This window comes from Patella vulgata, chromosome 7, assembly GCF_932274485.2.
Source record: "Patella vulgata chromosome 7, xgPatVulg1.2, whole genome shotgun sequence".
Classification (NCBI taxonomy): Eukaryota; Metazoa; Mollusca; class Gastropoda; family Patellidae; genus Patella; species Patella vulgata.
The window spans coordinates 8,266,941-8,281,352 of record NC_065885.2 but is presented as its reverse complement, the minus strand read 5'-3'; the positions used below and the strand labels follow the sequence as shown (position 1 = coordinate 8,281,352).

At 37.2% G+C, this 14,412-nt stretch overlaps 1 protein-coding gene across 3 annotated transcripts in view; it reads right to left on the bottom strand.

Moving 5' to 3' along the window:
* Positions 1–14,412, bottom strand: part of LOC126828853 (rap1 GTPase-activating protein 1) — a 211,360-nt gene that overhangs the window by 155,839 nt on the left and 41,109 nt on the right. For all 3 annotated transcript variants that reach the window (XM_050558903.2, XM_050558901.2, XM_050558900.2), the window contains exon 2: positions 4,635–4,919. In XM_050558903.2, coding sequence (XP_050414860.1) covers positions 4,635–4,919 — 285 coding nt within the window. The remainder of the gene's footprint in view (positions 1–4,634; positions 4,920–14,412) is intronic.

Sequence of the window (14,412 nt, the reverse complement as noted above, 5' to 3'; positions counted from 1 at the left end):
TGCTCCTAAACTGGGCTAATGAAGACGGGCATACGCCATACAGTGTGCTATGAGGGAAATTTTGGCCGGCAGCGGCGCTACGGCCTACTCTTATATCGAAATTCCAACTGCCAAGGGATCTTTTATGTGCACGTCAATGTGTAAACCAGACCTCGGTTTTTCGTCCCATCCGAATGACTAGACAGCGGTCCTTGTCGGGGGCCCTCCGTCCTGCATCACTGACAAGGGGGAAACCATGCCGGAAAATCTGGATGAACTTTCTCGGCCAATGCAGGGATCGAACACCCGACCTCCAGGCTAGCAAGCCAGCGTCTTACCCACTTAGCCATCGTGATCTCCCTACTGGTTAATGAACTAGTGCCTTATTCGCTGAGCCACCTAAGCAAACCTAACATTGTTGATACAAGGGTTTTAAAGTTTCAAAATTGTCTGGAGTTCAAAAAACCCAAAACAACTCTCGCCCTCTCTTTGATAAATGGACACAAAATTATTTACCGAGACATGACGACAGACAATTATGCCCCCATTAAGTGTCCTAGCAGACAAATATGACAGGAGGCGAGATGAAATTGAATTGGCCATTTATTATTAATAAATGACAGGAAAATATAGAAGGTAATAACAATAATGCAGTAAAAATAGACTAGAACACAAAAATAGAATGATTATCATGAATCTAAATACTGATTAGCTAAATATATATGTTATTATTTTCATTGCCCGAGACAATATTTGAAATTTAATCATACGGACGAAATCTTTTGCATTGAACAACACATACATTTAGATCGGAATAACAAGACTGGATCCAAAAACAAATAAAATGTGAGATTTGACGCGTGAAAGTTTTGAGAGTTTTACAGTAAATGTAAAAGAATGGTTTAAGGGAAGGATGTTGTGACTAATTCTTCCTGCATCCCTGTGTCTTGTGTCTACCCGATATATCAAATAGTTTAAATATTATAGCATGTGAAATATTCATATAACGGAACTACCCCAGTATAATACCAACATGTGTCAATCATCCAATACACACTAGATGGTAGTTATAAACCATGATGAATTGCGTATTGATTCATAAATTTAGTCCAGTACTTCACTTAGAATAGGGTTAAAAGTTTGTGAAAACTTGACTTAAAGGAGGCAAGTCTTTAAGCCAATAACATCCACAGTCTTCGACATTGCAAACACAACTTATTGGTTGATTTAAATCAATCTGTACAGTTTCGGGTCAGTTTAATTGCAATCTGATTAAAATACACATATATATTTCGTTTCGTTTTTTTTTATACTTGAAGATCTGACCAGTTGTAGTGGAAGGTCGCATCAGGTGTCATACGAGCGTCTTTTGACCTTATAACGTCAGACATTGATTAATCAATCAGCATTAACATTTCTAGTGGTTTACCCAAAGTTTCATTGGCTGATCCCTCACATCATCCAGAACGTAGGTTATATAATAACTCTTCCAGGTACTAGCTAATGAAGACAAGTAAAAGGAAATTTTGGACCGTAAAAAACAAAACGAAATATGATCTGTGTTTTAATTAGATTGGTTTAATTAAAAATTAAGGGAGTTATAGGCCAGTAACAAAACTAGCTCAAAGAAAGGACTTAAGACGGTCCACTACTGTGGCTCCGGCAAGGAAGAAGACATCAGTAGTGGATCCATTTTTACCTGACTACTCTGCATGGCTTATAATTTCGAGGGGGGGGGGAGGAGAAATTCAAGTGTTTAAATGACACTGTATACAGCTGTGGAACACTTTCTACCTGACTACGGTGCGTGGCGTATAATTGGGGAGGGGGGTAGGGGGATTCAAGTATTTAAATGACACTGTACACAGAAGATGACAGTAAGTTTGTATTTTAATTAGAAATAAATAGTTGCAACAGTATATATACTATTCAAAAAAAGTAGGGGATATTTGATTTTTAAGTGTTATTAAAGTCACCTAATGAAACTGACGAAGAAACAAATGACAAAATGAAATGAAGTTCACATTCATCGATTTATTCCAAATGATCGTTAGACTAAGTAAGGCACAGACTGATCATTATAAGGGTAAAATGATACCCGGGGTCAAACAGCAAAGTTACCACAGCATCACAACCAAGTTAGAAACGGGTAAATCCTCCTCTGTTTGCCAAACAAGCATTGATCCGACGTGGCATACTCCTAATGAGACGTCTAAGGTCATTTTGGTCCAGATTGTCCCATTCCTGTTGCAACGCAGCAGCAAGTTCTTGGACATTGGCAGGACATTGTTGACGTTGACGTAACCTCTGTCCAAGCATGTCCCAGACATGCTCGATGGGGGAGAGGTCGGGACTCAGTGCTGGCCAAGGTAATGTGGTGATGTTCTGTTGTTGGAGGTAACCTGTAACGATCCTGGCCCTATGACATCTTGCGTTGTCATCCTGGAAGATGAAACGGCGGCCATGACGTCGTGCGAACGGCACAACATGGACTGCCAAGATGTTGTCCCGGTAGTACTGGCCTGTAACACGCCCTGCAACAACATGTAAAGCCGTTCTTCCAGCAACAGTGATGCCTCCCCACACCATAACAGAACCACCCCCAAATCGATCATGTCTGATGACGTTAACGTCTTGGAAGCGCTCGTTTCGACGACGCCACACCCTCCTACGTCTGTCCAAAAAATCAACAGTGAACCTTGACTCATCTGAAAACATCACATTGCTCCAGCGTCGATTATCCCAGTGTTGACGATCCCTACACCAACGACGTCTTGCCTGAATGTGATGATCTCTCAAACAAGGGATCATGCGAGGACGTCGGGCGCGAAGGTGACCCCTATGCAGTCGATTCCGAATCGTCTGGTCACTCACTCTCACACCAGTGTCTGTTTGAAGACGAGCGCTGATCTGATTTGCTGTGATGACACGATTTCTCAAGGCCAAGGTACGGATAAATCGATCCTGGGCTTGAGTTGTCGCCCTTGGTCGGCCTGAGCGTGGTCTGTCCTGTACTGATTGTGTATTACGGTATCTGGACCATAGCCTGCTTATGACAGACTGAGAAACATTCATCGTCCGCGCCACAACCGCCTGTGTTTTGCCGATCAGTAGCATGCCAAGGGCACGTAACCTTTCATTTTGGGTAAGCCGACGCATATCAAAATTTGTTTTCTGGTCACTAAAACAATTAAACTGATGTTTCCACCCTGGAATTCAATGCCACAATGACTGTAACATTCAAAGTCAGAGTCGTGCAAATCTTGGGTTGGACCCCCATGATGATCCCAAGCATCACCTGCATTCCATGCGGTAGCTATTGGTGCTTTTGGGCGTCACATGTAACTGGAAATGTTTCTTCTGTTAGGTTCTATAGTGACTTTTTTCGTAGTCATTTGCACATTTTAGAATTATGCCCACAAAATCAAATATCCCCTACTTTTTTTGAATAGTATAGTAGAGGCCGCTATTTACTAATATTAGAAGAGTTGTCTCCCATTTCACTGTCAAAGAAATATTTAGCTAATACAGAGATACAGGTTTAACATATCAATCCTTCCATCTTTTTCATACACACCTCTCATGATCTTTACATTCGTGTACATTCCAAAGAAGAATTTTGCCCAGGCAGCAGCATTAAGTCAACTTTTTAATATTCCAAAGTAAGGTGCCCCACACATTAAGAAATCAGTTCTGATAAAGGTAAATGTGGTGGAGAGAGAGAGAGAGAGAGAGAGAGAGAGAGAGAGAGAGAGAGAGAGAGTTAAACATCCACTCCACACAAACTAGGTCATTTTGGGACTAAAATATGTTTCAATTTTATTTCAATAATTTGCTTGCGCGCAGGGGTCTTTAGCAGTGGGAAGAAACAGAAGGACGCAGAAAACACCTATGAGGTTGGACAGGCGACCCTTCTCCTTGTCACGTACAACTGGGGGAATCGAAAGCATGGCAGTTGACTCAATGAGAGACCTTATGATACAAAACGCCACACACGCTAACCATTCGGCCATTCAACCCCTCTGAATATGATGGAATATAGTTATCCCAATTGTTGCAGAAAAGTAGGATGGCATTTCGTTTCATTACCTAAATGTATTTCTTCGGAAAAAGGGCTGCCGGTAATTTACAAACATAATGTACTTAGTTGCTTTTCTTAAAAACATTTAGTTCCATAATTTTTCAGTTTTTAAATTTTACACAAAACAGACAGTCATGAAACTGGAGTGGCTATTTATTTATAAAGCCCTAAAAAAACTAAAATTTATATTAGAGGTGATTTAAAGGGACAATAACACTCTTGCTGGCTTGACAGCTCCAGAAAATAAAAAACAGCCTTATTCTAAGTACTAGTTGTGTTTATGTCCTACCTGTTGTGTAAATTATCCATTAAATCCTATTTTACTTGTCCAGAGGGTTAATAAATATTTTTCAAATCCAAGTCACATTTGAAAAGCTTTACGTCAGGCTTTTCAAATCATTTAGTTGAATTTTTCCAATTTTTTAAATAAGGTGTGTTAAGATGAAATTTGTATCATCAATTAATTGGAATATTGTAAAATAGTGCAATTTGTTGTCCAGAATAAAGATTGGGACATATTATTCAGTTAAAACAAGAGTGGTATTGAGTCTTTAATGAATTAATTCAAACGTACCTGATAAACTCTGTTTACTGTGACGTAAATTATCTTCCAGGACGATCGCTCGATTTCTATAATAATTATAAATATCCATGTCTCGTGATCGTGATGAGCGTTGTGGTAAGAAGCGCCCTAAAGTCTGTGTTTCGTTACTCCTGGGAGAGGGCTGGGGCCACGGATATTCACTCTCGACGTCAATAGGATAGGACCACGGGATGTCAAGATCCTCGAAATAATCTTCGTAACAATCTGGGCCTGGATATTGACAACTCGGCATGATGTAATCCAACCCATCAAAATCTAAAAAGACAAAAAAAACATTCATCACGGTTATATTTATATCATAAATTATGTTAAGTGTATCTAACCACACATTATGCAAGAGTTAAATCTGCCTATTGCAGGTCTTTCTTTAGGCCAGAAATGTTATCTAAATTATTAATTAGACATTAATTAACTTATCCAGACCATAATCAACTCTCGATGTCATTGCTAGACTGCTATATTTACTGGATTAGAATCCGATTTGCTGCTCAACTTTTATTCATGATTTAATCATGGAATGGATAATCGAGACTATGTTTTTTATTGTACCAACCAATGTTAGTAATGATGATCGAGTCTGGGCTGAAAATTCAATTGCTAAATTCTCGGACCAGAGTGGATCAATTTGACTGAAATTTTCAGCAAATTCCCTTTACATTATCTAGTTTTTATCTATTATAGTGAGAACTGCCAGCTCTTTATGTAATCTGCCATAATGTATCTTTAAGTTTATTAATTTTGTATTATTGATTGTGATTGAAACTTTTCGTGAACAGGCCACATACCAGCATTTATTCAATCTGATTAAAATACAGGGCCCTTATTCACGAAAACTTAAACTAAGATACAATCGAAATTTTAAGAAATACTGCAATTCGATTGGCTGACCAGTAAAATCAATTTGCATATATCCAATTCGCATATTGGTCAGCCAATCGAATTGCAGTATTTCTTAAAATTTCGATTGTATCTTAGTTTAAGTTTTCGTGAATAAGGGCCCAGATCTATATTTTGCTTCTTTTTTTTCTTACTTTCGATGGCCTACACTACATGAAGATCTGACCAATTGAAGTGGAAGGTCGTATCAGGTGTCATAGAGTGGCTTTTGCCCCTTTGAATTCAGACATTAATTAATCAATCAGCATTGACGTTTCTAGTCACATACCCACAGTTCCGTGCACCCCACGCTAAAAACTTGCCGTAACAGACCATTTCATTGGCTAATCTCTCATATCATCCAGAATGCGGGTTATATAAGAACTCTTCCATATCCTGATCCTAGTGTTGTGAAAACAAGTAAAACGATATTTTGAACTATAAAAAAACGAAACGAAAAAAGATCTGTGTTTTAATCAGATTGGTATTTATTAATTCCTCAGTCAAACAAACCAATAGTGAGGCTGATGTTCTCTATCTCAATCCAAAAACATATAGACGATGATACCCAATGATTACATACAAAGCATCAAGCAATCAAAGTGTTTACTCAGACAAGACATTTACCTACAGTAATAAAATCTGAACATTCCACCTTAATTAGAGTCATTATGTTCAAAAAGTGTGACGTACAGACAGACAAGATAAAGTGGGAAGAGGGGGTGGGAGTTGGTCAAATAAGAATCAGTAGGTTTTGCTCAGTTGTGATTCACAACAGCCATGCCAAATAGTAACATATATTGCACTCTTTTTTTTTTTTAAGCAATATTTTTATTCAGATTTGTATCTGAATAGGGATTGGGGAACAGGCATAGCCTATATTAAATCCCTATATTATAGCACTCCCCCTAACATGTATCTCAAGACACAGTTGTTGTTGTTCTTAGTGTTTAACGGCCATTTCCACCGAAGGCAATATTACAGATATAAGTTGTCTTATTGTCATTTTTCTTATCTTAGCACATGCAGGGGTCTTTCCTGTGGGAGGAAACCGAAGTACCCAGAGTTAACCCACAAGGTTGAGAAGGCGCCCCTATCAAGACACAGATGTACCTTATCTTATATTAACTCCTCCTTGTCAGTGATTGGTGTGCATGTAAAAGATCCCTTGGCAGTTGGAATTCAATATAAGAGTAGGCCGTAGTGCCGCTGCCCGGGCAAAATTTCCCTCATCGCGCACTGTAACTCTTTTGACCCATACGCTAACGTCTCTTTGGAATAATGTAGGGGACAATCTGACTTGGTGTACATGTACATGATAACACATGCAGTTCACCATATCAATATTACATCAATAATATTATTGTATGTGAAGTTCTACCAGCATCACTAGTTCGTATTGTAATATAAAACTAAACATGATAAAAATCTGTTTTTTACAATGAAGATGCAATTTTTATTATCACACTTTATGATAGAGGTTATTGTTACAGGATTATAGAACCACGATTTGACAAGATTTACTGATATTATTATATGAAATAAATTAATATGACCAGCAACACAGGGGCTGTATTATAGGTGTTGTATTCCACTTGGGTTAATAATATAAAAATAAAGATCAATAGACCCTAACAACATTTAATACAATATTTATATTATTCATCTATAACAAGAGTTTGTGTGGAAATATTGGGTTTCAGGAAACGTTATTTAAAACTTTTTTCCCAGATGCCCCAACAAGATTTATCACATTAAAACTAAATATGTGGGTCTTAATGGTTTGTTATAGATAGACTTCTGGGCAATGTGTTCTCCTACACAAAGGAATTTAATGACAGATTCAATAAAATGAGAGAGAGAGAGAGAAATGGGGTTTAATGTCCACTCGACACAAACTAGGTCATTTCAGGACCAAAACATGATTCAATTTTATTTCTATAATTCGCTAGCACGTAGGGGTGGTTAGCAGTGGGAGGAAACCGGTGGGGAGGACCTGGAGAAAACCTATGAGGTTGGACAGGCGTCCCTACTCCTTGTCATGTACAACTGGGGGTTCGAAACCACGCCAGCTGACTCAATGACAGACCTTATGATACAGCACGCACATGCTAACCATTCTAACCATTTGGTCCCTGAGAGAGAGAGAGAGAAAGAGAGAGAGAGAGAGAGAGGGAGAGAGAGATTCAACACAAACTAGATCGTATGGTTTAATTTTATTTCAATTAAGCAGTGGGGGGAAACTGGAGGACCAAGAGAAAAGCCCATGAGGTTGAACAGGTGACCCTATTCCTTGTGGATCAAAACCATGCTACTTGACTCAATGACAGACATGATCGATTTGGGGGTGGTTCTGTTATGGTGTGGGGAGGCATCACTGTTGCTGGAAGAATGGCTTTACATGTTGTTGCAGGGCGTGTTACAGGCCAGTACTACCGGGACAACATCTTGGCAGTCCATGTTGTGCCGTTCGCACGACGTCATGGCCGCCGTTTCATCTTCCAGGATGACAACGCAAGATGTCACAGGGCCAGGATCGTTACAGGTTACCTCCAACATCAGAACATCACCACATTACCTTGGCCAGCACTGAGTCCCGACCTCTCCCCCATCGAGCATGTCTGGGACATGCTTGGACAGAGGTTACGTCAACGTCAACAACGTCCTGCCAATGTCCAAGAACTTGCTGCTGCGTTGCAACAGGAATGGGACAATCTGGACCAAAATGACCTTAGACGTCTCATTAAGAGTATGCCACGTCGGATCAATGCTTGTTTGGCAAACAGAGGAGGATTTACCCGTTACTGACTTGGTTGTGATGCTGTGGTAACTTTGCTGTTTGACCCCGGGTATCATTTTACCCTTATAATGGTCAGTCTTTGCCTTACTTAGTCTAACGATCATTTGGAATAAATAGATGAATGTGAACTTCCACTTATTTTGTCATTTGTTTCTTCGTCAGTTTCATTAGGTGACTTTAATAACACTTAAAAATCAAATATCCCCTACTTTTTTTGAATAGTATATGAAAACCAGGTAACTTCTTGTTATTACATGAATTATATACAAACAAAAGTTAGTAACCTACATCTTCTCAAATTCAGGTCGAAACCACTGCTCGAGTTTGCTAGTGGCACAAACCAGAGCATCTGATACCAATTCAGAATAGTAGTCCACATAGCAAACCAATGTGTCCTTTGTATTCAAAAATGAATTTCAAAATCAACAAAATCAATCAAGAAAGTTACTCTTGACAGAATAAATATCAACAATACCCAATTTACTACCAGACCAACCAAAATACAACCACAACAATCAAAAAACAACCAGAGCAACCAAAAAATAAACAGAACAACCAGAGCAACCACAGAACAACCAAAATATAATCACAGCAATCACAATGCAACCATAAGAAACAAAATACAACCAGATCAACCAATATACAACCAGAGCAACCAATATGCAACCAAGAACAACCAAAATACAACAAGAACAACAAATATATGAAGTCCAGACCACAAATTCACCAAGAAACAAATTGGTAAAATTGTTTCAATGGTATTTAGTAATTGAACAGAAAATACACCAGACACGCTGGAATATAATTTCTGTTTATTACTAAGCGACATTATACTAATAGTAAAGTATACCCTGTCTTATGTATGACACCAGTCACATTGTAAGATTCTAATATTAAGTGCAGGGGGACTGCACCACACATAATTTACACAGAAACAAATACATGGACAAGACATACTCAGAAACCACAAATAAACAAACAATTCAAAAAAAGTGAATGGATCCGGGGGGCTAGCCGTAAGCGTCCACTGCCCTGTACAGTCCCGGGCCTGTAGTGACACAGATTTCACTCAAATTTGAAAACAATCTGGGCCCTTATTCACGAAAACTTAAACTAAGATACAATCAAAATTTTAAGAAATACTGCAATTCGATTGGCTGACCAATATGCAAATTGGATATATGCAAATTGATTTTACTGGTCAGCCAATCGAATTGCAGTATTTCTTAAAATTTCGATTTTATCTTAGTTTAAGTTTTCGTGAATAAGGGCCCAGGAATACAGCCCAAAGAAACCACTGTAAGAAACAAAGAAAGTTTTCCATTTGATCAGATTCCCGGGCCTGTAGTGACACAGACTTCACTCAAATTTGAAAACAATCTGGGCCCTTATTCACGAAAACTTAAACTAAGATACAATCAAAATTTTAAGAAATACTGCAATTCGATTGGCTGACCAATATGCAAATTGGATATATGCAAATTGATTTTACTGGTCAGCCAATCGAATTGCAGTATTTCTTAAAATTTCGATTGTATCTTAGTTTAAGTTTTCGTGAATAAGGGCCCAGGAATACAGCCCAAAGAAACCATTGTAAGAAACAAAGAAAGTGTTCCATTTGATCAGATTCTACTTACAGAATGATGTTATAGTCAGGTTGAACACAGTTATACCATTTGATATGCTTTAACAATCAAGACCAACTTGTTGACACAGATATAGAAATAGTTGCTACGTTCAATAACTAATTAAAACTAGTTAAAGGTATCAATAACTTGTATATATTGTAATCAATATTAGTATATTGTAATATAAATACACCAGGTAATATATATCTAGCAGTATTTATATTTTATTCAGCATATAGAATGTCCTACATGTAGTTGTAGTAGTTATTATATCTTATTCATCAACATGTTTAACACAAAGATTAATTTATCAATAAAATATTGATTAACATTCAGTCGTTTTTTTGTCTCTTGTTAAACAATATGAAATGATATGGAACTGAATGTCTTACTTTTTTCGCACCAACTGGACTAATGCCATACCGTGTGCTAATGCCTCCTCTTATATCAATGTTTTAATTACATAAATTGTCCACAGAGAGAGAGAAATGGGGTTTAACGTCCACTCGACACAAACTAGGTCATTTCGGGACTAACATATGGTGTAATTTTATTTCAATAATTCGCTTGCACATAGGGGTCTTTAGCAGTGGGAGGAAACCGGAGGACCCGGAGAAAACCCACGAGGTTGGACAGATGACCCTACTCCTTGTCATGTACAACCGGGGATTCGAAACCACACCAGTCGACTCAATGACAGACTTAATGATACAGCGCGCGCACCCTAACCATTCAGCCATCCAACCCCCCTTAAATAGTCCAGGTATTTGACTATTCTCCAGATATTTGACTATTGTGCTGTTATCTGACTATTGTCCAGTAGTGCAGCTTTACAGTTGTGCTAATATTTTTAGATAGATATAATTGCTTCTCTGCTGTTATATACATAAATTTTCATATTATCAGAATGACTATGCAACACCTTATGCCTCTCCTATTCTACATACTTAACCCCACTTTTTTCTTGGACTGTCCCTTTAAAAGTAACATATTGTTTTTTATATTTGATCAGAAAAATTACAAAAATTGAAACAGTGGTAACGAGTACCAGATGAGGTATACAGGTGAGAGGATGATAACAAACAACTGGTGATAGCAACCAGGTGAGTTACCTGCATTAATGGCGGGGGGGGGGGGGGGGGGGGGGCAAATGGTTTAATGTTTGCACTCTTCATAATAAGGTCTGTTATTCAGTCAAGTATTGTGGTTTCTAGCATGTGGGTATTCTCCCTATATATATGTTATAACAAAGGTAACACACCTGTTAATCTATCCTGGTGTGTATTGTTTATATCATAGTGTCTATACGAGTTTATATCAAACACTGGCTGGTAAATATACCAAACGAAATGAAAGAAATAGAGTTTAATGTCCTACTGTTTTCCTCTGACTGGGTGAATGAAGACGGGCATATGCCATACAGTGTGCTATGAGGGAAATTTTGCCTGGACTAGGCACTACGGCCTATATCAAATTCCAACTGTCAAGGGATTTTTAACGTGCACGGCAGTGTGTACACGGGACGTCAGTTTTTTCTCCCATCTGAAGTACTAGACAAATGTCCTTGTCAGGCCCTCTGTCCTGCATCCTTGATTACAGCCATGTATCCAGATCGTATGGAAAGCCTGGTAGTCTAAAGTGTCGCACTTAGAGCTCTAGCTAGCCGGTCAACTATTGCTTGCCGTCGTGGTTTCGATCCCTGGTAGTGTGTGTGGCTTGGACATATGGAGCACCTTCAAAATCTAGTGGGTTTACTCCAGGTACACTTGCTTCCTCTCACAGGACAGACCCCTCGCGTTTGCTGAGCATAATAAAAATAAGACAACTTGTCTACGATATAACCCTCTTGTGGAAACAGACGTTAAATAACAGATATAGAGGGAGGTTGGATGGCCAAATGGTAAACAAGTGCACGTTGTATCATAAGGTCTGTCGTTGAGTCAATTGGGGTGGTTTCGATTCCCCGGTTGTACGTGACAGGGAGTAGGGTTGCCTGTCCAACCTCATGGATTTTTTCCGGGTCCTCCGGTTTCCTCCCACTGCTAAAGGCCCCTACCCGCAAGCGAATTATTGAAATAAAATTGAACCATATGTTAGTCCTGAAATGACCTAGTTTGTGACTAGTGAATATTAAACCCTATTCCTCTCTTTCTCACAACAGTTACAGCAGACCAACTCGATTGTACTCAAAATCTACCACAAATCAGCTAATCCATGGATGTAATACAATAAACATCTTAAAATTCGTAACAAATGTACATATTTGTAACACATCTTAAAATTCATTACAAGTCATACATATTTGTAACACATCATATTAGATTGTAAGACAATAATAATATTACATATCACAGCGCATCAAATCTTTGTTTAAAAATTCGTAAAAATCGTTTAAAATCACCAAAAATCATCTAATTTGTACTTGTGTCCAATTTAAAGCTGACTGATTAATTTTGATAATAAGTGTCCAATTTACAAGTATTTAATTTCGGGACCACTGTTCATGAATTATACATCATTAATTAATTGGGTTTTTTATTTTTTAACAGTGATTGAGAAATTAAACACTTGTAAATTGAACACTTATTATCAAAATTGAATGGTCAGCTTTAAACTGGACAGAAGTACAAATTAAACGATTTATGGTGATTTTAAACAGTTTTTACAAATTTTTAAACAAAGATTGGATATAAAATGAATGCGAAAGAAATTAGTGCTAGATACACAAGATTAAATGATAACCTGGTTTACAGTGGCATAAAGATAATATCTTTCTACTTGCAGACAGACTAACATATCAATTAAAATATGCTATAGTGAATTTACTATAGTGAATCGATCAAGATTTGTACCTAAATATGTTTTATATGTTTTTAACCCAGTAAATTATCTGTAATAATATGTTTGAACTGACCAGCTGCTATATACATGTATATACTCTCAATCTCTGATAAAAACTTTCACACATTTTCTCATCTTGTAATATTATAGGAGGATTGTGAGCCATGTTCATTTCCTAAACTAAATCTGATTGCATGCATTTAGATTAGTTTGGAAAAAATCATTTTGGATGTTCCTAAACCAAATATGATTGCATGCGTGATAAAGATGAGAGTATCATCGTTGAAACGTTGCATGTTAATAAACTAGTAATTTTTCTTCCTTAAATAGTGTAAGTGTGTGATTGCAAGCATATAGATTAGATTTGGAAAAAATCATTTTGGATTTTAAATAATGGGACCTTTTTCTAAAATTATAAATACTATACCCATAAAACATGCAATGTCTGTAAAATAAATAATTTCCTTAAACATGGAATATGTTTCTCTTAAGAAATGTATAAATAACCATTAACATTCGCAATCTGATTACAGATCTTTATTTCGTTTCGTTTTTTTTATAGTTCCTACACTACACGAAGATCTGACCGTTTGTAGCGATAGGTCGCATCAGAGGTCATACGAGCGGCTTTTGACCCTATGATGTCAGACATTTGATTAACCAATCAGCATTGATGTTACTAGTGGATTACCCAAGACAAGTAAAACGAAATTTTGAACTATAAAAATGAAACGAAATAGGATCTGTGTTTTAATCCGATTGGAACATTTGTTAATATTGTCACTAATATATGTAAAAGCTGTTTTAACATCTTAGTTTACTGTCGTCACCAGCTTTATGTAATACGAATGTATATAAACTGATTTACATTTTTACTCCAATTTCAAATCAGTAATGTTCGGCGAAATACGCCAGAAGTCTCAATCGATTGACAATCTCTAGCATCTGGTTATTCCAATCTACATAGTATTTATTGCGCATGCTCTCCAGATAAGAATATGGGCCTGAAATGCATTATGGTACATGATTTGTGTACCAATGATAAAATGTTTATTTTGTCTTAATTAATGGATATCAGAAGCCCATCTTTTCCTGGTAAGATCACAACATCAATGTTGATTTAAATTGACAAATAATTCGTGTTTTCAATGTCGAAGACTTTGGATGATATTGAGTTAGAGACTTAGCTACTTTAATTATAAAAACATGTGTTTTATAAATAACAAATTTATGTTCATATGTTCATTGTTGAAGAATATAAATCAACCATAATTATAGCCTACATTTAAAACTAAATTTTAAAAAATAAATCACAATTTACAACACAACATTTACAAGATTAAAATAACTCACAAATTTACGACTAACCGCTAAAAAAACCATCTCGGAATGATTTCATAACACAACATAGAGAGCCATGTTAATTCTCTGAACCCTGAACACATCACAAACTAAACAACAATTCGACCAAGTCTAAACTAACAGACTAATCCCCGTAAACGAAACTCACTGCACGATCCCGCGAATATTCTTTGAAGATTTACAAACAATAGCCTTTGTATCGTTTCTGTTGATGGAGAAAGATAATTCGAAGATTATTAGC